Raw genomic sequence first — 25,405 nt, 5'->3', positions numbered from 1 at the left:
CCAGCTCCAACTGGAAGTTCATGGAAACCTGCTTCCAAGCTGACCTTTTGATCTTCAGAATACCTGTTTGGGATCAGATTATCCAATGAGCCAAACACCTATGCAATCTTTGCAGAAAAGTTCAGCAAATGGGCCAGTTCTCCAAAGAATCTCAGGGTCCTGAGGGCAGCTCTGCTGCCTGAATTCAGGAGTGCATTTTCCCAAGCAGATGCCAGCAGTAATGTCTCATTAGAATAACTGAGGAATGTGTTTTGCTAATTGGCACTGTAGATGCACTGATATCTGTTTTTGTTTCACCGGAGTCTGATTTTTTGTGATTACATGTAATAGTGACTGCAAGAGGAACTGAAGGAGAGGAGGGAAGGGGCAAAAGAAAGAAAAGAAAGGCAAAAGTGTCCTTGTTGTGACCAGACAAGCTGTCCAGCAAATCTTACTACAAAGGAGAGAGATTTTGGAAGGATGAGTCTGAGCATTACCGACAATCATTCTTTCTTCATTGATATTTAACTTCTTTCATTCCCAGTGGAGCACTGCCTTTGTCTGTGGACTTCAAACCCCTCCTTCTCTTTCCTTCTTTTTTGCTTATTTCCTTGCTCCTCTGGGAGATCCAGTAACTCATTTATTGCTGTCTCCTTCAGCCTGTTCCCTCCAGCAACACCACTTAAGTGGGCTGGTGAGCTCCCGGTTCACTTTCAAGCAGCTTAGCATCCCCCAGCAACTGTGCAATCCTGTCACATGTGTCTGTATAACCAGAAAACATCTCTGACAGCTGGATGCATCATCCAGATGTGTAAAAGCCATGTGGGGCAATGATCTGTCTGGGGGACAGGAGGCACTGTGTGTGTGTGTTTTCTGGAGAGGGTGCAGGAGCAGTATGGCCAATGGCTGGAAGGAGGAAGGACACCTGCAAAAAGCATAAAGGCTTCACAGGGGTTGGAACTGGGACTGCAAACCTGGGACTGGGGATTAGTGCGCTTTTAAATGTGTGTGTGCTGCCCTCAGAGATGGTCACAGTGTGCTGCTGATGTGTGAGAATAAGGAAGACTTTGGCCATGGCTATGGCATTGCCCCTCTGCTTTATTCTGGCATGGCATATTAATCCTGGCACTCACTGGCTGATCCTGTGCTCAGTGGAGCAGCAGCCGGGGTTGTGAGGCACAGGATGGACACCCTTTGCATCCCTCCTCCTTCTCCAGTGCCACCACCAGGGAAGAGCCACAGGCCACACTCCTGAAGATTCAAACCCATAAGAGACAATCAGCACAGGTGCCGTTTACCTTTTCTCATCATGTCTGTAAGATGTAGAGCTCCGGCCACTGGTCCAAATAAACATTTTAGAGGGTTGCCCAGTGTTGGCTCTGCTCGCTGCAGTGGGACGATGGAAGGACCTGGGGGAAGAGGGATAATTTTTGTCACTGCCCATCCAACGTGGCAGACCACATAACATCCAGCGTGCCATGTCTCCTGTGGCCATGCCCAGTGTGCTCTGAAGACAAACTGTTTTTTAACTCAAGGTGAGATGTAAACTAATGGGGATGAGAGATCAGCGAGTGAGAATGGAGAATAAGCCCCATTAGCCCCCCTGGTAAAAGGTGAGGCTGGCTAATCAGGCTTAGCTGTGCTCCACACTGCAAAGGATTTGCACCATGGGCAAGAAATCATCAGTAAAGAAATGGTAATACCTGCATCTAGTGTTCTTATGGCAGTATTTCTGGGAGACAAAATGGCTATGGTTTAAGAACATACACACTCATTACAGGGTTTTGGTTGTTCTGCAGCTCTCCGTAAGATGAGGCTCTCAGGGAAGGTGTCTGAATGAGGCACAAGTATGAGATGTAAACACAGCATTTTGTGGAAATGTAACTGATGTGACAAAGATGTCTTTTCCCATGGAAAAATTACTATCCTGAGGCCATTTGGCCAGACCAGTTAGGTCCCTGCCCAGGGGTGTCTATGTTTAACTGCAGGATGTGACACCTACTGCCTTCTCTCACGGTCTCAGGCAGTATTGGACTTGCTATTGAGGCTGTGGCTCCCCTCATAGCCCCTTCTAATCTCCTCCTGGTTTTAGTGAGGCTCACCCTTTCTGTGAGGGCTGTATTTTGCATTATTTCACAGCAAAGCACTTCGTGGTTTTAATGTATTCAGATAAAAACTTAAGGGAAAAAAAAAGAAATATTCCAAATACTTCAGTGGTGAAGTTTTTTATACACTAGGGGCCATTCTTTAACTCACTGAAAAATAAACCTGATGGTTGCTGCTGTCAGCAGAGAAGGCACACGATCTGAAGAAGTCTGTAATGTCACTATCTACATAATCATGCAAAGGGCTAATTTCAATATTTGCATAGTGGTGAACCAGGAGAATACTTAAATACTGTAGAGGTGGCTGCAGGGGAAGACTGACATGGACAAGAGCCAAAATCCATCCATATGCAGACAGGCAGACAGGTGCCAAGAGACTGGGCTCTCCAACTGGAATTAACCCAGAACTCCACCACAGGATCCCTGGTGCAGCCCCATGCCAAACTCACACCCCAGCTGGGCAACTGACTGGGCCAAACTGGTGGCCCTGTCACCTCCTCCCTGCTGGGATCCTGCTGCCATGCTCAGAAATGCTGTCTTGGGACTGAGATTTGCTTAAAATAAGAGGTGGCAATATTTGACAAAACTTCTGTACTGCATTTGTGAACAGCAAACTGGACAAAAAGGTGGTCCAAAAGAAGGGCGGAGAAAGGAGGAGCATCTCCCCCAGACCATTCCCTGACTGTGGTCATCACTGCAGCCTGAGAGCTAAAAGACTCTTCTTTCCTTACAATGACTGTAGTTAAGTACTGGGGAATAAACAACAAGAGGAAGTACTTCCTCCCTGAAATAACTATAGTTTAGAAGGTGAAGTAGCATCTTCCAGGATCTAACCAATGTAGCCACCAACTAAATGTTTTCACAGTCATATTGGTCAGAAATTTCAGTTGTAAGACCTTGGGTCTAATCCTCACTCTGGCAGGTAAGATTTGCACCCACATTACCTAAGGCAGCACCACAGTGACCACCCAGCTGGTGTTTCTGCACCAAGCCACGCAGGAGGGCTCAGAGCAACTACCCAAGGGCCTGGAGACCAGACTGGATACTGGACTGAGTCTGTCCCAGGCTGAGTCCCTCAATGCTGGAAAATAAAATTCTATATTTGCCACTGCACCCTCTAGGATGTCACACATGAATGGCATGACAGAAAAGCCTGGCTGCTGTGCTGCCACAGTCTGAGTGGTCCCAGAGCCATCAGGAGATGGTGATGAATGCTATTAGAGAGTCTGTTCTTAATTAAGCAAAACTTGGGCACATGTTAGAGGTGATCAGCAGCTTCTGCCACCTGTCTGAGCCTACAGGGACACCTGGGCAAGACTGCCTGGGCAGGGAGGCAGATTTGTAATGTCCAGAGCAAATTGCAGGGGCACTGCTGGGGTGAGAGCTGGGTGAGAGGGATCTGTCCCACCGAGGGGATGCCAGAGGAGAAAAAGGGATGTCTCTGTTCCCACTAAGTTGGAGTGATTTCAGACTCCCTCATATTGCCAGTGCCCTGGAGCAGTCCATATGTGACAACATTAATGCTGCCTGCTTCATTAGTTGGGCAATCCAAGCTAACTACCACTATTTAACACACAATTGCACAATTAATTTTGTGTAAAATTGTAACACTGATGACATCATAGCAGCTACTCCAGAGGTCAGATGTAAGCGACTAAAGCCCATGGTTCCTTTAGGCAGGGGTTAGATGTAAGGTAAGAACCTTTTGGGGACCAGTAACAACACAAAGTCTCCAAGACCTCCTTTGGAAGACTTTTGGAGGACATGTAACTTAAAACAGTTGCAACCTACATGACCATGTCCTGCCCCACCAGGTCAGTTAACAAACTTCCATGCTTTTCTCCTCCCCTGGGTTAGTCCCAAGGCAGGTTTGTAAACCTTCTTCCTTCCCTACCCCTTCTCTCTTTTCTGAGAAAACAAGTAGCACTACTTCTTTTCTTTTTTTCTCTTTTTGCCCATTGCCTCTCTGAGTCAGCTGCTGGCAACTTATTTTTATCATGCAACAAGTAATCAGCCTGCGAAACTCATTACTGTAGGACGTCAGCCTCACACTCAGAGTGTGTTGTGCTAATGCTTGAGCAGACGGAGCATTTAAAGTCATGACAATACCTGTTAAAAACAGAGTAGAAGAGATGCTTCAAGCTGCTTTTTGACTACCAGTAGTCTGTGGGGGATATTCCTATAGGGCAGGTTATTCGTAAACTCCTGTACTTGGTATGACTTTTGTTAGAGTTGGAACGCTGGGCTTTCTGCCTGACCTTGCCCAAACATCCCTGTCTCCTTCACTATTTGCCCTTGTGGCAACAACACAGTTGTCTCTTGACATGGTTGCCACAGAGACAGGAGAACCAAGCTTTGGTTTTTACAAAACACACCTCATTCTTCATGTTTGGGGCTATTCTGAACAAATACACAAGGTTAAAGAGAGAAACACACGGTAAAAAGCGCACAATCTCCTACAAATACGTGGGCCTGCTACGCCTACACAGCCTGCCCGTGGCTGACCCACTCCTCCCATCCTCCCCTGTTCTCATCCTCCTCTTGAACATTACCTTCTGGTGGATCTCTTGGAACTCGCTAGAAAACCTGACAAGATTTACACTTTTCCAGCTATAGCAAGATGAAGACTTGAGATAGTTCTTATAGGATTAGAACTGCTCTGCCCTGTCCTAAGAAGTCTACCTGACAGCAACCGCCTGAGAGAGGACTTCAGTGTGAAAAAACATGCCTGGATAGGATTTGATTCAATTTTCTCCAAAAAAGGATATAATTCTGAGGATGAATCGCAAGATCCCTTAGCTGGTACCTCGGGAACTCTGTTATGTGCTCTGTAGTCCTCACTTTCACCCTGAGCTGGCTTCCTCAGGTTTTGGGTTATGTCACGATTGGTATGAAAAGTCCCTTACCTCTGGGTCCCCACATCTATGAACAGACAAAGAGGGATACTGCAGACCATGTTTCTAGATGGAAAGCTGGGTTTTATATATATGTTTGTTGGTAATTGCCTCTGTCTATGTTTATGTTAATCATAGGGTTTCTGAGACCTTGGAGAACCATTTACAACACCAAACTAATGAGCTTTGCCCCCCTTATGGCATTTCATTTCCTGAGCAGTGTGGCCACTGTAAAAAGAGAAGCACTTGCGTTAATTTTACCTCATAAAAGACACCCTGAGTCATCAAAAGGCAACAAAAGCATTCACTTAAAGATATAATCACTGACCACCTCAGCTTTGTCTGAATACACCCACATCCAGCACTGTCTGTGCTGACAAGTGCTCTGGACACTGGATGCTTCCCAGACAGATGATTCATTTGAACCCCAAGGGAGCTCTCTGTGAACCCCAAAGTTTTCCTACTAGTCCACATATTAACCCTTCCCAGTGTCACCACACAGCTGCCTGTGCCTGTTCATGGACAGACAGAGCAGCTGTTGTTGAGGAAGGGGAGATATTTGATCTCTATCATGACTGGATAGACCTTTTTTTTGGGATGGTCCCACCCACCATCACCCATGGGATAAGGAAGAGACAGAAACCAAGCGTCAAAGGCAACCTGCAAGGAGATAGTGGTTCACTTTGAGGTGAATTCACTGAGTATGGACAATTAGATTTTATGTCCCAATAGGTCTTATGTATGCCTATGTCTGATGATAGCATGTTCTCCTATGGCTTTGATGAGCCAGAAAACAGAGAGAAGTATTGTGTGATGAAGGATAAGAGAGTAAATAAAGTGGCCTGTTGAATTTTTGATGTAAAGTGTAGCCTGACTGGGGGGTAATCTGGCATTTAGGTGCCTTAGAGCATGGTACAATCTCCCAGGCAGAGTGGTGGAGATAACTACTGTATGAAGACGCTCCTGTCTGATTCAGGAGATGATCCAGGGGAGTTTTCCAGTCCTGGTATTGAAATAATGAAAGAGCTGGACCCAGGACTCTTGTCTGCATCCAAAATGGAAGGACAGCAAGCATAGACCAACAAGAACAGCAGTAAGCTGACTCACAAAAGAAATGCATCTGCATTAGCAGAAGACAGTCACCACTTAGCGAACGTTTAAGGCTCTGGCAGCAGCAGCTCTAAATTGTGTAGCAGCAACAGCAATATCAAATGGTGTATTTCTGCCTCGTGACTGGACTCTGCTGCTTCCCAGGATAATAGGCCTGGTGCAGGACAGAGGGACATAAATTACTGCCCTTGTTGCAGCATCTCAGGAGCTCCAGCTGCATTAACTGACTAATTCCATTGGCAGATGACCTTGAATTTGGGGTTCCTCATTATGGCAAGGGGAAAGTGGACAATGGGCAGCTGGTGTTAATGTACTGACAAGAGTTTAGGAGGACTGATGGCTAATGATGCTTCATTAATGATTCACTTCTATTTCTGACCCTTCTCCTAAGCCTCCCTAGAGCTCAGAGGTGAGAGCTGAGCTCTCCATCTGGATTTTTAGTTGAATGAGGGAGACATCCTGGACACAGGGTGGTCTTACTGGGCTCCCATGTCACAAGCACGTCTGGGACATTTTATGTCCAAAGGTAGACCATGGTAGGCCAGTGAAAACGAAAGCTGTGTGTGGAACACAGTGGCATTTGGGTTTGTTTTCAAAGGCAAAATTTCTTTTAACGTGAAGCCATCCTTCACAATTGTTAATTCCCTCTCCCCAGTATATAGAGGAGTAGGAGAGATATTCAGAAAGGCTGAGGTATCTGTATCTCTGCTACATGACAATACGCATTATGTTCACACTTCAGAATTAAGTATTCCAATGTAACCTCTGAAGCTTCCAGGTTTCCATTTCATGATGTTTTTCGTTCCAGTGCTGACTTTCTGCATTTTGAAAAAGCTTTCAAACCTTCCCATTTAGTGATGCCTTTCATCCCTAGGCTTCCCCAAGAGCTACCTTCCTAGTACAAGTCTAAACAGCCCACCCAGCATGGCTGTAGACTTTCTAGTCTTTATTCTTCCTGATCTTTTTAACTTTAACTTCCTTTTCCAACTTTCTTTTATTTTTTTAATTTTCCCCCAGTGCCTCTTCCTATGTGTTACTGTCCCAGTGACAACTCATTTCACTCACCTTGGCCACACTGTCATAGTCTTAATTATTCTGATTTAGTTGATTGAAACAGCAACTTATAAAAGAAATTCCTGTGTCTCCAGGTCAGCTACAAGGAGGGAGCTACTGTCTGTCATTGCAAGAGAGTCACAACTTCTTTGGTGACCTTCTGATTGCCTTGGAGCAGTCTGACACTACAGCCTCAGCTTCCTCATCCGTACAAGGGATGTGCTGGTCCCATTGCTGTACTTGGCAGAGGGCACTTCCAGCTCATCTCCAGGTAGCAGAGCATGCAGTGAAGAGTCAGCCCTTATTACCATCCTTGTGTTTTGGTGCTGGTGAGTTTGCAATCCAAGCACGAGGCAATGCCTCCCTTGGCATGTTGCAGTCACGGGGATCAACATTTGTGAGGAGCAGCTGAGGATAATTGTCCCCTTTGCCTGTCAGGATTCTGCAAACATTTTTAGCTTTCTGTGCTGAATTGGAATTAACGTAGCAAGTGACACATTGGACAAGCACTTTATTCATCATCTCAGCTGCTCTCTGGCTTTGGAGAAGGGCACAAAGTGGCATAAAATGGGCTGGCTCTGGGAGGGGGTGCAGCAGTGGCAAGTGCTGGGTCAGTCCCTTGCAACTCCTATCCAATTGAGCCAAGAGAGTTTTATAGGGAGATCTGCCCTGCCAAAGACCAGGTAGTATTACACTGATGGAGAAGAATCCTGGGGGTAAGAATGAAGGCAGTGAAAGTGCTGCACTACCTCACTTGACACTCTCCTTTAAATCTTAGCGCAATTCTCTGCCATTGCAGAGGGATATATCACCTTGGGTACTGCACTGCACCAGAAGAGCTATATGGCCCTGGACCAGGCTGGCTGCCTAAGAGCATGTGAGTGACAGTGAAGATGCTCTGTGGCTTGTGGTCATGCCATGACAAACCAGTGGGAAATGGAGAGGGAGTGAGAGAAAGGAGATGAGGTGGAGGCATTGCTTCTCTGCTCCCAGGGAGGTGTTTCTAGCTCTAGCTCCATGCTGAGATCAGTCTCTTTGATGGTCATCAAGAGGGAATGACCTTCTCTCCAGCTGAGATTTGGTGGTTACCTACTTGATTAAGTCTTAGACAAGGCTCTTTTGGACACTAAAAATATTATTTTTAAGAACAATTGATTCCATGGTGGGATTTGGACACCTCTGACTAAGCTGAAGTGGCTTCTTACTCAACTTCTATGCCCCTGCACCATTGTCATCTCAGGGACCTGGGATTTACACCACAAACTGTGAAGCAACAGGGTGTTGGCACTGCTGTTTTACAAGTGATGGACAGAGGCACAGAGGCTGCTGAGACTTGATCAAAGGCTTCCAGGAAGTCTGGGGTGGTTGTAGTGGAAAAAACAGTCTGAAAAATGGTGGACAACCACCTTCCACCCAGTGAGGAGGGATGAGAGCCAACACACGTACAGATTCCCATGTCAGAGAGCAAAGGCAGAGCCTTGCTTTGTGGCTGTGCCAAGTCCCATCCATGGGGACACCTTGTCCAGCTTTGTGCAATTGTGCCTCAGCTTTATACCCCTCCAGAGAAGACCTAATCTGAGAAGTGCACGGCTTTTAAGTATCCCTGAAGAGGGAGCTTAATTTCAGTGCTAAAATCCTGGTGGTGTGTTTGTGGGTAGGAGCACACAGATAGAAAGGGTGATGTGCTTCTGGGGACACGGAGGACACCAGCAGCTTTTAGGGAAGCCACGAAGGAGAAGTAGATTGCAGGAGCGATGTGGCTTGGGAGAGAGGTGAGGGCAGAGAAAAATAAACAGAGACAAAGCAGCACCCAGAGGAAAAGCACAAAACAGGCAGGGCAGATACAGCAGGAGTGGCTTTTCTTGAGCAGGTCAATCATCTTTTATCTCCTTTGAGTCAGTCCCTCTGCCATCGAGAGCACCATCCGGAACAAAGCAAAGGCAGAGGCGAGCTAAAACTACTGCCCAGCGGGAAGTGAATGCTCTGGCACTATTTATTTTTGAGTCTGCATTTGGATTAGCTGTAAAGAGCTATGTGGATAAGCGAGCAGGCAATTACAGCTGGGACGTGCTGCTCATGAATGGAAACAGCTCCAATCTGCTCAGGACATATTGAAATTCTAATTCAGTTAGATTCCTTTAGTTACAGCGCTCATCACAGACACTAAAAGAGATGGGATTAGAAAATAAATACGACTCTTATGTTGCCTTTGGTCTGCCTTCTCTGCTCCCCTTCCCCCCCCCCTCCCCTCCCCAGTTTTAGCTGTTGTTTGGCTTTATTTTCTGTGGCAAAATACAGCAGCCTTCATTTAGAGTTCTTGTTAATTTTTATGAGGGTCTAGCAGAGCACAGCTGGCCGGACGCGTGCACTCCTTAACGGGTGGGCAGTCGGCACCAATACGAGACCACTGCTGAGGTATCACATGTCACATCTTACTAAAGACCATGACCATGGCCATGTTAATACTGCAAAGGTACAAGTGTGACACAGAGACGCTGAGCAAGGACATGATTTGCAAAAAGCTCTTCCCTGGCTTCACCCCTGGTTCAGACAAGTGTTTCAGTCCACGCTGCTCCCCAATGTAAGGAGGTTGGCTCTCTGCTTTGGGTGTTGGTGTAAAGCTACTTCACCATTGCAGGCAACTGCTTTTGCACCATGTTTGCACAGGCCAGTTCGTAAAGGATCTGATCCAAAACAGTGACCAGGGAAGAGGACCATGAGTGCTGCCAATGTGAACTGGAAATTCAAGCAAGTTATTTAACTGTGCTGGTTTAGCTTCCCTGGCTGTCAGTGAACAGTGCTGTGTTAAATCTGCTGGCATACACAAGGAATAGATTGTTGAGATCTAAATGTCAGAGACTGCTGGATTGGAGGAACAAGAGGAGCATGAGCTTGGGTCTTTAGCTGGCTGGTAGTTGTGTTCCATTACCACTGGTCTCTGGGACCTGCTGAAGGATCTCTGGATGCAGAGAGATGTCTACAAATAGGTTGCGAATAGTCCTGCCATGCCATCTTAGAAATCTGGTTATGACAGACACTGAGTAGAAACTAAGGAAAGGGCTTGATAGGAAAAGACAGATATAATACCACAGTACTACTGATACAGAGTCATGGAGCTGGGAAATAAACAACTGTCTGGTAAAATCATACACCCAGCTTAGTTCTCATGAGCATCTTTCCTCTTTGTCTTATTACAAAAGGGTAAATTTTGCATCATAAGCACTCTGCGGTGGTTTGTCATCTTTTCAGAACACAGACTTCACCATCTGTAGCCCTCTTAGTTGAATATGATCAATTGCTGTGTCAAATTCACAAAGCAAAATTTTGTGCCCAAGTGCTGTAGAAAAGCTCCAGACATATTTTTTTCCTGCATACATTTCACGTAATTTTCACAGAAAATTAATATTCTTAGTGTCCTCATTTTTTCAAACGTAATTCTGCAGGTGCAGCTGCCTATTGGCTCTTAAGTCGTGTGCAACGTGGCTACAGCTCTGTGGACCATTGAACTCATGCATGTGTCCTCTGGAGCTCCCTGTTTGCCCTGCCTGATTGCTTTTTGCTGATTAGTGGTGAGGAACTGTTGTTTTAACAATGAGCTCAATATTAAGATATTAACTGAATGGAAGAGATTTCTCTCCATTGACTAGTTCTGCTATTCACAGCAAAATAGAGCACCTGGGTGGGAATAGTGTGGTAGCAATATTTTCTGATACCCCTAAACATGGTATAGCAAGCTAATGCTTACCAGTCGGGGACTTCTGCTGATATATGACCAGATATTTTTTGTAATAGGCTGTGGAGTGAGAGTAAGAATGTCCAAGTCACATATTAGGGACAGAAGCCAACTGGCTGATTAGAAAAACAATGCAAAATCCTAATTCCTACAGGGAAGGTGCATTTCTAGTGCAAGGAGGAAGCCTTTCTAATGGAGTCCTTCATGGTTAGGACACAGATCAAACCCAGTCTGATGAGCAAGGCTGGGAGAAAGTTAGAAATTAAGTGGGTCACATTAAGGTAGAGTATTAGAAAGACAGGGAACACAACACAGATAGTAGTGATGTGCCCACACTACAAAGAGCAGGAACAGCTGCATATTGCAGCAAGGCAGTAATGAAATGCACAGAAGTAGTGGTGTGAGGTGGATGGGAAATCTGGTGAGTCGAAGAGCTGATGGACTCTGAGACAAGGCTGATGCACTCAGGTTAATGCAGTGCTGCACCAGGCTAATAGGTCAGAAATCAGCGTGAGCACTAAAGCACCTGCTTTGCAGATGAGTTCAGTGCCTGATACACTGGACAATACAGATGCAGATTCATTCTCCTTAGAAAAACAATAGCTTGAGAGTTCATGAATCTCTTAATAGATGTGTTCTTGTAATATACTTTTTTAGCATAAAACCAATTTTTCTTGAGAGTCAGGAAAAAAGATAATGAGAAAGAACAAAGGCAAAGTCTCTCTAAGAGAGAACAGTGTACATATGCCCTTTATGCAGCTTTGAACCAATAAAGAGAACAAAATCTCTGCTGTCCTCTGATGGCCTGAACAGTGAAGGGGCTGTGTCCATGAAACAAAAACCCAAAGTATTTTTGGTCTCATAACTGGTCTGAAATTAAAACAATGGTAGGAGCAAGCACAGATACTTCCATTCCTCAGATGGCAATAATCTATATTAATTACTGCAAGTGTCCAGCTTCGAACAATGTCACTGCAGTGCTATTACTGTTGAAGAGTATTGAGTTTCCAAGGAGGTGAATGTCTTTTTCTCTCCCTAATCATGATTACTTGGCTTACTACTTGGGCTAAGCTTTTATTTAACCAAGATAAATGGATATTTCCAAAATCAGCGAGTTAACACTATGCATCACATTATTACTCTCTTCCCATATTTCTTGCCTTGACTGCTATTTTATTCAGCTGCTAAATACAAGTAACTATAAGAATAGGAATGAGGAGCTGTGAAGGATCCTATATGGATTAAAGTTAAAAAAATAAATCCGGTTTTGACCATTACTTTGTCCTATTCTGTGTTAGCATTTTCCCTTTATTGTTATGCAACACTATTTTTTTGTTTCATTTCTCTTTCTTGAAATATGAATGTCCACATCACATTCTTGCAGACACCACCAGCCTATCTGACTACTATTTTTTGTTTCCTATTTGGAATCCTTATTTAAGTTATGTGCCACTACTGTAGGTTAACATTCAGAAGAGCAGATGGGGAATTAGAAACAAAACTTCTGTCAGTGATAATGGGACTTCCATGCTTCATTTCCCCCAGGGCACAGTGAATGTTTTCCTTTTCAACAGAGCTGGGTAAAACTGCCTTAAGGAACTGGTGGCAGCAAAGCTGTGAGCTGGCAACACACTGAAATTTTCAGGCTGCAGGAATAGATTTTGGGTTGCTGGGCCATTTGTGGGAAGTTATTTTGTATTAGCTCCTGGAAGATACCCATCTCAGCACTGAAGTTCCAGTGCAAAATACTGAGTGAGAATTTCCTTTCTGTGAGAGTGAGTGAGAGGTCTGGCACTGAACAGCTTCTCCTACGCAGGCGGGTTCATCTGACCACCTCACTGAACAACTGTCCAGATTTGGTGACCAGGGCAGATCCAGGAGGAGTCAGAACTCAGGCCTCAAAAACCTTTCCAAATCCCATTATATCAGAACCATCCTGATCCCCACAGCTGCTGGGGGGAACTGCAAGGCTGTGCATGGGCAGCCTAATGTGGGTGGGTCGCTTCCCACCCACATCCCACACCCTGACAAGGTAGGGGTGTCCAGGACATGACACATGTCCATATGTGTGGATGTGTGAGGTCCACATATTGTACACTTCCTTCAGGGAAAAAGCTGCCACTTTTCCCCAGCAGCTCTGTGCACCGTCCCCTTTCCCACACTCAAGGGAACCTCACTTGTGTGTTGGGGACCAGCACGTGCAGTTAAGAAGGATTTCCCAAAGTCGGAAGTTGTTCATCTGCTGTGGCCTCAAAACTCCTCACCATCAAGGAGTGGCAGTCAGGTGAACATCCCATCTCTGTCTTGGGGACACTTGGAAGCTGGAGGGCCCTGTGGCACCTCCCTGGGATTGACCATCCCCACATGCTGCTGGCTTTGTTCTGGGCTGTTCTGCTCATGCTGTCCAGCTGCCACCCAGCAGTTGCTGAATGACAGGAACTATCAGGATCAAGACAGAATTCACTGTCCTGACACACCAAATGTCATATGGGAGATTAAAAGCAAATTCTGGCTGCTAAAATGTGTGCTGGAGATACAAAGGAGACCTGCCCAGACAGCAAAAGCTTGCCTCTACCCTTGAGTGCCAGGCAGGTGGGATTTGTTCAAATAATTATCACAGATACAGCCTGCACCATCTCACCTTCCTTGGTCTTTGTCTCTAAGGTGTACATCATTTGGCTAGTTTCCAGCCACCTTCTTCCAAACAACAAAAGGTTTTTACTAAGCATTTGATAGTGCCATTAATGAAATAAGCCAATAGATAGTGAAAATCAGATCTTGTGTGTTATGTCTGTATTCTCTGCTCTTTAGTGCAGTTTAACAATTACACATGAATTTTCACCCATTTTAATGCTTTTATGAAAGCTTTTCCTGCCTCCATCTCTCCTAAAAATCCTTGAGCCCCAGTAATCATGTGAGTTACATTTGAATCAAAATGCAGAAAATCTGTGTTTTCACGTTGACCTTGAAATCCAGAAGACCATTTCTATTATAAAGGTGCTTTACAGCACAGCTTGTGACTGAGGAGGCTGCTAGGGTAAGTATAACTAAAAATGTTTCTCATAGATAGATATTCTCAGGATACTATCTTGCTCCTAAAAGCTGGTATTCAAATTCTTCCATTTATTTAGCTCCTTTTAAGCAAACATACCTGTAGGAAAACTTGTGATGGTAAAAGGTAATTCCCTGCTCATGACTTGAGCCATCCCTATTGTAATGTGTGCCTCCCTCTGTAAAACAATGTAGTAGATAAATAAAAGCTGGTAGTCCTCTTCCTAATGTGTTCAGAGGGTTTTTCTCCCCTATTGATTTCATAGAAGTAATTCAATTACAGGAAATATTATCAGAGGCTTCTGTAATAGGGGATGCATTTATATTGTATAGGGTGTAAAATTTAACTTTCACCCCCACTTACTCATTTTCCTTACACTGGAACTGCTTTTAAAAAAATTCTTCTTTTAAAGTTGCTGTACAAGCAATGAAGTCTATCATTTAAATGTTCTTTGATATGGACATCAGAAGAGCCTGGGTACTTGATTCTCTTCTTATTTACATCAGTGAGGCCAGCAGCCGAATGCAGAAGCAAGTAAAGGGCAGGACAATGCCACAGAACCTGTCAGCACCACAGCAAAGGCATTTTTTCAGTTTGCAGTGGTCCCTTGGGAAATCCTAACAGCTGCACTAATGCTGGATGTAATTGAAGAAATGTGCTCCTTAAACTGGCAGGCAGTTCAGTATTTAAACATAATGCCTGCTGAAAGAATGCTTAAAAGCTGAATTTTGACCTTCAAGCAAACCAAAAAAACAGATTTTTTTCAGTATCTGTATAGATTTAAAAAATGATGGGGAAAGTTTTGTCCAACAGTAACTTTTTTTATTTCTTTATGCTCTTTGTATTTATTTTTCCCTTTTGCCACAATGGAAATTCAATCAAAGTCAAGGATTTTATCGCCTTTCCACTCAAATGCCTGAATCAGATGCTTAAAATGTAACACCAGCAGCACTGTGAGCAGTTGATTAAAAAAAATCAACCTTTTGCTCTACAGCCCAGAGAAGAACCTTTTCTTTTTTTCTTTATTCTGGTGCAGTCATTTGCTATCAGAACACGTTGTGACTCGAAGTGATCTGCTATTGGTACCTTACAGGTTTTGGAAAATGTTGTTACTGGAGTATTTCATTTACCAGAGCTCTCCCCAGTCAGACCAGTTTGTTGGTGCAAAGTTCTGGGCTCGCAGCAGGAGCTCTACTATCAAATGCATTTGGCAACTGGAAATCAGCAATTTGCTTCCTCTCACTCAGGTGCAGAGGAAAGCAAAGTTTAGTTATTCTGGAAAGGGGAAAGCTGGAGTGGAACAAGAATGATTATCGCTCTGCACCTTTCCAGGTTTCCTTTACTCCCCCTGGAATTCTGGGTTTTGTCTGTCACCCCCTCAAAAGCTCTCACTTCCCTCACTCCAGGAGTGCTCTGGCCCCCCTTTCTACTCATCTCTGAAAAAGCATTGCCCCAAATGTTAGTTTGGCAGTACTTGGAACAGCACCAGCAGCTACCGTATGTAACTGACACTATTTCCTAAGGTTCTGTGTTTTCACTTCTATGGAAAACATGGAGCTGATCTAGGAGCAACTAATTTGAGAGTTGTAACTCAATCACAGTGAAAAGCGGCACTGGAAGACCACCCGTGGATTTCAGCAGATCAGATCCCCCATAGTTAAACTAAATGTCATCACACTGTCCTCAGCTGCTGATTCCAGGTTTGCTAATTTGTAAAACAACGTGAATAAGATTCTGCAGTTGTGAACAGAGCAGCTGAATTATAGGTACTTAAGCAGCACTGTAGGGATATGAATTCTGTTTATTGCACAAACCTGCCTTTATAATTAATAGAAATAGTACCATTCCCTTGCTCTGTTTTCATTAATTCAGACTGATAGCTTTGGAAGACAGGAATGGATTAGGAAACACATTTTGGAAGAACAAGAGAGAACTAGAGGACCTTGGTTTTTCAGCATCACTCCAGATCTCCTTCTTCAATGTTCAAGGAGCAAAATTACTAGCAGTGCTCTGTGTGTACCAGACCATCTGCCACCATAATTGTAGCTTTGTTTTACTTTTCCCTGCTTCTGGGAGGAGAGATCCAAACTTTCCCAGCTGCCTGTCTGAACTAACATTTATGAAATGTACTTCAAAACCTTGAGAAACAGCCACAGTAGTCGTCCAAAACCTTTTTAAACCCCAACAGCCCTCTAAGACCAACGCCAGCAACTCTCAATAAAAACTGGCCGCAGGGTTTACCTATCAAGCTGCAAACAATCTGAACAGCCATGTCTCCTTTAGCGGGAATTTTATAGGCCTCTTCCCCCTCTCTTAGGAGGTGTAAACATATCAAGATTTAACATTGTGCTTTATTTATCTCAGTGGTATAGTATGTTATCATTCCCACAGAAGCACTGGTGATGCTTTATCGTGGTGGAGAGGAGGGCACTGCATGAAGCAGAGCTGATGCCTGAGCTGGCTTAGCCATGGCCAGCAACAGCTGAACTATAGCACGGGCTTCAGTCTGGGCAATATCTCATTATTTTGGATGCTTTGGGGACTGGAAGCAAGGGGTGTCCAGAAATGAGCATGAAGATCAGACAGCTACACAAAGGGCCATGGACTTCACCTCTCTGGGTGGAAAGCTCTGCCCCCAGCCTTGTCCCTCTCGAGGTCTCAGGCACAGGAATAGGTGTGTCAGAGATGACTTATTTTCCCCGTGATTCATTGAAAAAACATTAATCTTAATAGCTTCCTAACACGAAGTACGTACCGACCACTGAACTGCTCCAAGGAGGGCCCTTTATTGATGTGACTCCTTAGCCAAATGTAATGCAATTAAATGATTGGATTTCATTACGTATATTGACATGGTGTCAGTGACAATTTCCATTCTCTCTATTATTTCTATAAATAAAGTCATCTGCCATAATTAGAAAATATGAACGTGCTAAGACCTCCATTAATTCTTCTCCATATTAATATAAGAGCTGGGCAGATGTTTATTAATACCTTGTTACACTGCGTTCATCAGCTGTTACCAAGAATAGAAAGATTGAGATCTGATCCCATGCTGAAGGTTAAATAAGAGCAGATCTGGCCAAGTTTTGGCTTCTGATTGACTTCTTGACAGTATCTTGCTTTTTTTATCAAAATGCTTTTTAAACCTTTAGCCTCTCTCTTTCTTCCCCTAAGCGTCCTTTGGACCCTGTATGAAACTCAGTGACATTCCCCACCCTCAGCATTGTGTTCAGCAGTCCTCTAGCCTCATCCTCATGTCTGGTGCGGATTCTGGGGAGCTGAATTACATCAGCCTGTGACCAGCCCTCTGCTTCTTCCACCTGGAAAGTATTTGAGGAGCAGTGGTGCCAGGTGAAAGCCCAGGTCCAGTCCCTTCGGTGCTGAGCACCTCCTGATGGGTGCTTGGGGAGGGATGTGAGGAACAGTAGGTATGGGTGGACCTGCATGAAGCTGTGAGGAGGACTGTGACCAGCCTCATGGACCCTCCTGGTATCCTGTGGTTGGCAGGTTTAAGACCTGGTCTAACCTCTGTTCCAAGCCATCTCCCATTATCGCCTTCACTGAGTCTTTTGCCAAGAACCTCCACAATTTATTTATGTTTCTCTGTTTCTTTTAAATAGCATGCTTTACAATCTGAGGTCGCTCCCAATCTACTTCTCCTTTCCCATTTGTCTAGTGTTTTCTGCCTCTTCCCACTCTGTTCTTTCTCATAACCACCTGGATCTGTTCTCTCAGCTCTTACTTCCTGGGTTCAGTGCCCATCAGGGCACCGCTGCCATATGTACTTTGAAAGACTGGTGGCTGGCCCAGGCTCACCCCATCCCATCTCATCTCATCTCATGGCAGCTTCAGAGACAACCAAAGTAGATGAAAATGGCTCAGTGAAACACAAAAAGATTTCATGCCAAAACTTCTCTTGACCTCAAAAAAACCCCAGGGGTGTAAAATTAGGCTGTCCAGCTATGGAAAACATGTATACAGGTACCCCTGCTCCTCCTTTACTCTCCTCTGGGTAGATCTCAATAACAGTGCTCAGACCTTGCTTTGTACAAAGACTTTTAAAATTCATATACATATAAAAAATTTAATAAAATCGAGTGGTGCTTCCACCACTACCCATCCCTTGCCCATCTCCTTTGATCTGGATGTTGCTTGTCTCTTCTCTTGTCTGCCACCTCTGAAATTACCACTTACTTTTTGCACCCTCTTTCCCTTTCTTGGAATTACCTTTGCAGAAATGCACACAAACAGCTATTTGGGTCAGCATTTCAATCAGTTTTAAATTGTACATTTCTATTTCCTGTGTCTGTACTTATTTATTATTATTTGTATTGAATCTTTGCCTGAGTGTGTGCATTGATTCTGATAACTCTGTGGGATGTTTATCTGTACAAATAGATCAATAGCTTTTGGACTGCACTTTCTGAAGGAATAGACTAAAGAGACTTGCTTCAAACTTGAAAGCTGCTGTACTGAATTTATTAATACAGCAAACTATTATAAATGCATGATCCACTTAATCCCATGCTAAAGGAAGTGGATTTTGTACCTTTTCTTCCTGGTCATTTGTATTTAAACAGTTGCCAATCTTACACCTCCTTTTCTCACTACAAACACCCTCAGTTCCTCAGAGGAAAGAACACTACTGGTGTCACAATGACATTCTTTCCAGAGTTGACAGGGTTGGGTTTATTGCTGGTATTGCTGGTCCCAGCAGGCCAGAGCATGTGGATCAACTTAGACTCCTCCAAGGGACTAATCTGAAGGGAGGATCTAATAGGAATCAATCTCCCATCTCACATATGAAATGTTCCCTTCTTTTAAACTGCAGTAAAACAAACCCAGCTCTAATCTGATCTGAATTAAAACCAGGCACAAACTAAGACTAATTTCTATTTCTAGCCTGTTCAAGCAGAGACCTCTTTGCCCTGTCTTCCTCCAAGCCGATTTTGGGCTAAGTGAAAAAACATAGCTCCACAAAATCTTTGTGTGAAGGCACCAGGAATGCAGCAAGATAATAGTATAGCCAGATAAGGGGGATTAAGATTACTTCTGGGCTTTTTTAAGAAATAATAGGTGAAAAAGTTAATGGAACACTCAACTGGGAGACATTGCTGAGACCTGTAAAAAGTGATAAACCAAGATAGCTGGGTGCACAGCAGTTGTGTTGTATGAAATACCACTGCATGGCCAGACTTTTCCATGTACATTGCAGCCTGCTGAATTTCACGTGGATTATAGCATGGAAAGCTACCCAGGAGGAAAGGACTGAGGGTGCTGTTTGACAGCTGGCTGAAGATGAGCCAGAGTGTGCCCAGGTGGCCAAGAAGGCCATTGGTGTCCCAGCTTGGATCAGCAATAATGTGGCCAGCATGACTAGGGAAGGGATTCTTCCCCTGTATTCAGCACTGGTGAAACCACACCTCAAATTCTGTGTTTAGTTTTGGGCCCCTCACTTTGTGTGTCCAGAGAAAATCAACAGAACTGGGGAAAGGTCTGGAACTCAAGTCTGTTGACGAGCAGCTGAGGGAACTAGGGCTTGTTTAGCCTGGAGAAAAGGAGGCTCAGGGGTGAAGTTATTGCTCTCTACAACTACCTGAAAGGAGACTGTGGCCAGGCAAGGGTTGGTATTCTATCCCAAATAACAAGCAAGAGGACAAGAGGAAATGGCTTCGAGCTGTGCTAGGGGAGGTTTAGAATGGATATTGGAAAAAACCTCTGCAACAAAAGGGTTTTCAAGCCCTGGAATAGGCTGCCCAGGGAAGTGATTGAGTCATCATCCTTGGAGAGATTTAAAAGACCATGTAGATCAAGACACATGTAGATGTGTCATGCAGGGACATGGTTTAGTGGCGGACTTGGCAGTGCTGGGTTAATGCCTGGACTTGATGATCTTAAAAGTCTTTTCCAATCTAAATGATTCTATGATTCTATGTAGAGAATATGCTTGTATTATTGTGGAAATTAGATGTTACTTCAATCGCCATGGTGAGTTCGAGGGGAATATTCTGTAGAGACAGTAACAGCCACTGATAATCCAAATCCAATGGATGCCTGATCTGGCTTGTGTTGAAGCTGATGAAGTATTTCTATTGTATTTAATGGACATTGGCCTCAGCCTCAAAAGAGTGCACTTCAGATTGAACTTCTCTGCCTTTGCAGTGATCTTATTAAATTTGCAGAGTTGGTATTAGATTGGCTCAGTGGTATGAGAACATTACTATTCTGTTAAATTACTTTTTCAGTTAATAATATATTCTTTTCTACTAGGGGTTTTCTTTCTTAAGCCCTTTTTCCTTCTTTGCCTTCAGCTGCTTTGGGAATTCATTCTCCCTTTCTGCCTTGAACTACTACATGCTGTTATCTGGCAGGGCTAAACAGCTCTCGTCCACTTCTCATATGAGTGCTCTGCATGCTAAACTGGATTTTTGTTCCTTGGGCAGGTTGTCCCATTTTTACTGGTGGAACCAAAGCAAGAAGAGCCTCATGGACTATGAGGAACCCTAAATCGAAACATGTTCTTGACCCCGAGCTCTTCCAGGTCAAGGCTCAGAACTAACTTTTGGGGAAGCCTTGTTCATACTTGAGCCTTTTCTGTCCATCATAAAGATACACTTTGTGAGCCCATTCCCAATGAAACAGATCTATGGGATCCAAACTGTATTATATTATTTGTAGTATTTACACCTGTAATACCAGCAGCATGTTAAGGGCTTTGAAGAGATCTTGGAAGACAAAGTCCCTGCCTAAAGAGCTTAATATTCATATTTTATTCAAAATATAAAAATATACATACTCTGAGTCTGTAAGATACCGGATTAAAAAGGCTTTTCTCCTTAAATTAGCTCACAGAAATCTAACCCCCTGAAGGGAGTGAAGGAGGCAGCTGTGGAGGGAAGGGAGCCAGCACTACCGAGTACAAAGCGACTCTCAGCTGCCTCATCCGGAGATGCACTTTCAGCCTCAGCTTGGGGTCCTTACAGACTCTTTTATCCCTGGGAGCCCAGCTGGGATCAGAGAGGGGCAGATCCACTCTGCCCCATCTGTATGTGTTCTTGTGCAGAAGAGAGCCCCATCCCTGCTCCATCTGGGATGGGGGAACCAGGGGCTATGTGATGGCAATGCAGCCTTCGGATCTGCCTGTTCAAATGGCAGCTCTCTGTACTGGAACAAAATCAGACTGTTCTTCCTTTTTGTCAGAAGTCAAGGGTGTTTCTCAGTTCCTCAGTTCTGATTGCTGTGCACGGATCATGCTATTCCCAATATTTTGACACAATACAATAGTTTGTTATTTCCAGGTGCAACACATCACAGTGCCAACATTCTATATAAGCATAAAATAAATTACTTAAGAACAAAGGAAACCTATATAATAGCATATGAAGAAATCTTTTGGAAAAGGTTATACTTCTGCATCAGTGAAGTTTAATGTGATGGGATACTTTTGCCATAACGGACAGTAGTACCAGTGAAATGGAGCAGTGGAGTGCTCAGAAAGGGAACAGTGGATGCAGCTAACACAGTTTCGAGGAGAGAAAGGTAGACCCACCACTACATGTTGACAGTTGAGAAGCAAAATTACAAGCATTTGGAGGCCATAAGTTCCAGCCTAGAATTCTCCAGCTGTAGAATTTTAATGTGTTTCCACATGAGTGATATTTAGTTAGATATTGTAAGCACAGTAGTGGAAAATTAGGATTAGCAAATGAGTAAATTAAACTGAAAATTGGGTAAAGAGATTTGAAAGTAAACCTAAGGCCTTCAGTCGTGGTGGACTTTGCTCTCCAAGGAATTATTTTTTTTTTCCCAAGTAGCCTGTAAATTCTTATTGGATTTTAAATTCCCATTACAGACATTAGAGATTTTGCAAGGAAATCTGATGGGGTCATAGAATAACTGTAAACAAACAACAACAGAAGAGACGTAGATTAAAAGTGATGGAATTTTTACTTAATGTCCTCTCTTTTGTGAAATGCTATTCACAGATTTCTGGGAAAATTTCTGGGATTTGTTCCTGGCCACAACACAGTGACAAAAATACTTAACACAAATTTCACCGCCCCAGTCCCAGTTCTTAAGAACTTGTCTGTTACACTGCCAAAATCCACAACTGTCTTTGCAGGGTTAATTATTTCTGAAACCCGAGGGAGACACAAAGGAAACTGCACTGACAGACACAGGACATAAATAGCTCTGGGTATTTGCTGCATGGGGGTGGGAATCGCCCAAAGGTGGCAGGCAAAGGAGATGGTCCCTGGTGGACCCCAGGGTGCACCAACAAGCACGTGTACTAGAGCACCCCACCAAATGCACCAAGCTAAACCCACCTCTGATCAATGGCACTTGGATTAACAGGAGTTGGGATGCTGTGCAAACCAGCCTCGTCCTGACACCGAAATGAACCAGACAACTCAAATATGCGAACGGAAAAAGCAATAAACATTACTAAAAGAAAACAGTGGGTCGTGCCCCAGTGACTCTCTCAGTATATTGTTTTTCCCACAAAAATCTGGAAGATCTGACACTTCTTGCATTGGTTCTCAAGGAACGTTGCAAGAGTATTAGAGATAGGGGAAGAGAGATGCAGAGCAGTCTGATAACTTACCATGATAGTAGCTGCAAGTCAAAATTACATCCAGGGCTTCCCGCTTCAATTTGTGAGGTTTGATGATGCTGATTTTATCAGCAAGGTCATTTTAGCACCCATGCTTAATCCAGAATCTATTCTGATATTTGTTTAGAAGATTTGAGTAATCTCTTTAAGAGAATTAACAAGTGCTGGAGTCCTAAAGAACAATCTTCTCTCAGCCCTGACTGGAGCAGAAGGATTGAGGTCATAGTTAGGCGAAGGTTTTTTTAAGGTAGTATGGAAACAAATAGAATTATCTTTAGAGTGAGTAGTACATTATAGAGTATGGAGGCACAAAGCTTGCAAATGAGTTCAGGTTGGTTTTGGGTTCAGTTTTCTGGTCGTCCTGGACACAACCCATGACCTGCTACATGATGCAGGTATTAATAATGTGATGTGCAGAGGGGCTTGCTCTGGCAGGTTTCCCCTCTGAGCCACATACAACTGCAATCAGTGGCCAAACAACACATGAATGCTTTGCTGCCTTTTTCCAAAGTCACCATATGCTGCCTGTTGACTCTTCACAGCCCTGGAGCTCTGTGTTGGGACGTAAGGTCTAGCTAAGGGAGTGGATTGGAAAATTCACTGAAACAAAGTCACTGATGCTCAAATGCCAAGTTGTTAAATCTTCAGTAAGTCACAGTTCAGAAATCAGCCATCTTTTTTTATAAATAATTAGTAATCACTGGATGTTAAGTCAAATGTTCACTTGAGCTCTTGGGTTAAGTTTTGGAAGGGGCTTTGAGGAATTGACTTTGAATCTTCACACTCAAAGCTATTTTATTCTAGTTGTTACATGGGTCTAAAATAAACCATTTCCACATCTGAGACTATGGGGCTGACAACACATCAGATTAGTCCTTCTCTTGCAGACAGGTCAAAGAAAATAATGAAAATCCCATAAAAGCAGCATTCCCACAAGCGACCTATCATGTCGGACAGAACGGTCACCTAGCAGCTTGTGGCACTGTTGTACTATTAACCCTTACACCCTTTTCCTTCCCAAAAGGCTGATGAAATTTTATCTAGATCCAGAAACAAAGAACAACATCCTGGCCCACTAGGGTGAATACTCATCTCAAGCATCCTGCTGTTTCACAGCTGGCAGCAACAGATAAATTTATTAGTTGTCTGAGCTAAGGTTCACCAGATGGAATCACATCCCGCTTAGAGGTAACGCTGGGTTATCGCAGCCTCAGGAGCAGAGGTACCTTTGGGTATTAACTGATCTCACCTCTCAGGCTTTGGACTACCAGAAAATTTGGAACATAATTTGGAATCCTGAGGCCAAATACCCTAAACTTAAGAGGGGGTACTACAACTCACTTCTCAAAGGTTTATAGTGAAGTTTGCTGTCCAAGCCATAGGAAGGTTGTTATCTTTGTGTGGCTGACAAATTGTAATAGCAATGATTTTAGTGTAAAAACAAGCAAACCTCCCATTAAACTAGTGAGAAGCAGTATTAAAACTCATTCTTCTGCTTTTGAGAGACTTTTACATAGAGGTCTAGTAATGTTTTGACATTTGGGGAAATGGCAGCTTATATGAGCAAACAGAAGCACCTAACATAGCATATGGGCAAAGTCCTTGGCAAGGACTATAAAATCAAAGGTAAATAAGGTATGGTGTTTGTCAAAGTACATTTTCAAAAAAAGACAGTAGGGAACATGGTAAATATTTTAGGGAGATTAAGTAGTAGACTTGGCAGTGCTGGATTAATGGTTGGACTCAATCTTAGAGGTCTTTTTCAACTGAAGTGACCCTATGAAATCTCCAAAATATTAAAAATTTTCATTGATAAATTCACCACATCCTTGGCAGAGACTCTGTAGGGGTGTGGAGGACCTTTGACTTTAAGACACCCACTGCATTTGTTGAGATCCCCAGCTAAATAACATCCCAGCATCCTCCCTGTCTGGTGGCTGCTGCAGAGCAGGGTGGTGAACAGAGGTGGGAAGAAGATACTGCAAGATTGTCCAGCCTGGGGGCTCAGAGGGTGCTAAAAGCCCAACTGTAATGCAGGTCATGACATGTCTCCTTTAAAATGAATGATGAGGACTTGCTGCAAGGCAGCCTGCCTGGAGGAGAGAGTCAGACACACATCAAAGGGCCCGTGTAAGTGTGGTCCCCAAAACCACTGTTTAAAGTCACTCAGAGTGAGCTGTCCGAGCTGCCCTGCTGGGCTGGGTGCTCTGGTATGAGCAGTGATGCTCCTGCAGATGGTCTGACTGTGCTGAACATGAGCCCTCAAGGATTAAATGTTTATCTTGGCACTTGCAAAATTCCTTAATAAGAAGGGTTTAAAAGAAAGCAGCCATATGTTTCAGGAAAGGCATCATGCAGCGATCAGCCTGCATTGCTTACCACAGTAGAGAGATGAGGAATCAAATAAAACAGGACCAGGCAGCCTAAACCCCTAAAAACCCTGACTGCTTTCAGGCTCCACAGCAGGAACTCAGCCCTCACCATGTTTTCACGGTGCTCTGCATTCACAAAATAAAACCTGCCTGGCTTTCTCATGAAGGTTGTCAAAATGTCCCAACAGGAGGCTGAAGCCAGAGGTCCTAGCACTGAAAATGCTCATGTTCCAGGTCCCTGGCTGGGGGCTACAGCAGGTGCCAACCAGCAGCTACCTCTATTTAGGCGACTGCCAGAGGTATCTTGGATTTTCTTTTTCTGACACTTACAAAACTGTCTGACAGCAAAATGGAGAAATAGGCAGTCGAGCTCCTACAGCCTGTGAAAAGGAAATAAGCCCCTGGCCAAGGGAACAGGAGAGGAAAGAGGCGTGTGGCATCTCCAGCTTTCTTAGTGCTGTGTGATAACACATGAGGAATGACCTCCACT

General features: G+C 44.0%; 1 protein-coding gene across 6 annotated transcripts in view; it reads right to left on the bottom strand.

Moving 5' to 3' along the window:
• Positions 1-25,405, bottom strand: part of LOC103758213 (calcium-activated potassium channel subunit beta-2) — a 142,992-nt gene that overhangs the window by 15,461 nt on the left and 102,126 nt on the right. For 3 of the 6 annotated variants that reach the window (XM_018075061.1, XM_008924444.2, XM_018075060.1), the window contains one exon: positions 1,278-1,388. The exons of 2 other annotated variants lie outside the window; for them this stretch is intronic. In XM_018075061.1, the coding sequence (XP_017930550.1) occupies positions 1,278-1,388 (111 nt within the window). Of the gene's footprint in view, positions 1-1,277; positions 1,389-22,534; positions 22,706-25,405 lie in introns of those variants that run through there. One more of the 6 variants, XM_018075063.1, reaches the window with a different exon arrangement.

This window comes from Manacus vitellinus, unplaced genomic scaffold (genome assembly GCF_001715985.3).
Source record: "Manacus vitellinus isolate BGI_N305 unplaced genomic scaffold, ASM171598v3 scaffold_29_pilon, whole genome shotgun sequence".
NCBI lineage: Eukaryota > Metazoa > Chordata > Aves > Passeriformes > Pipridae > Manacus > Manacus vitellinus.
This window is presented reverse-complemented; position numbering and strand designations above follow the sequence as displayed.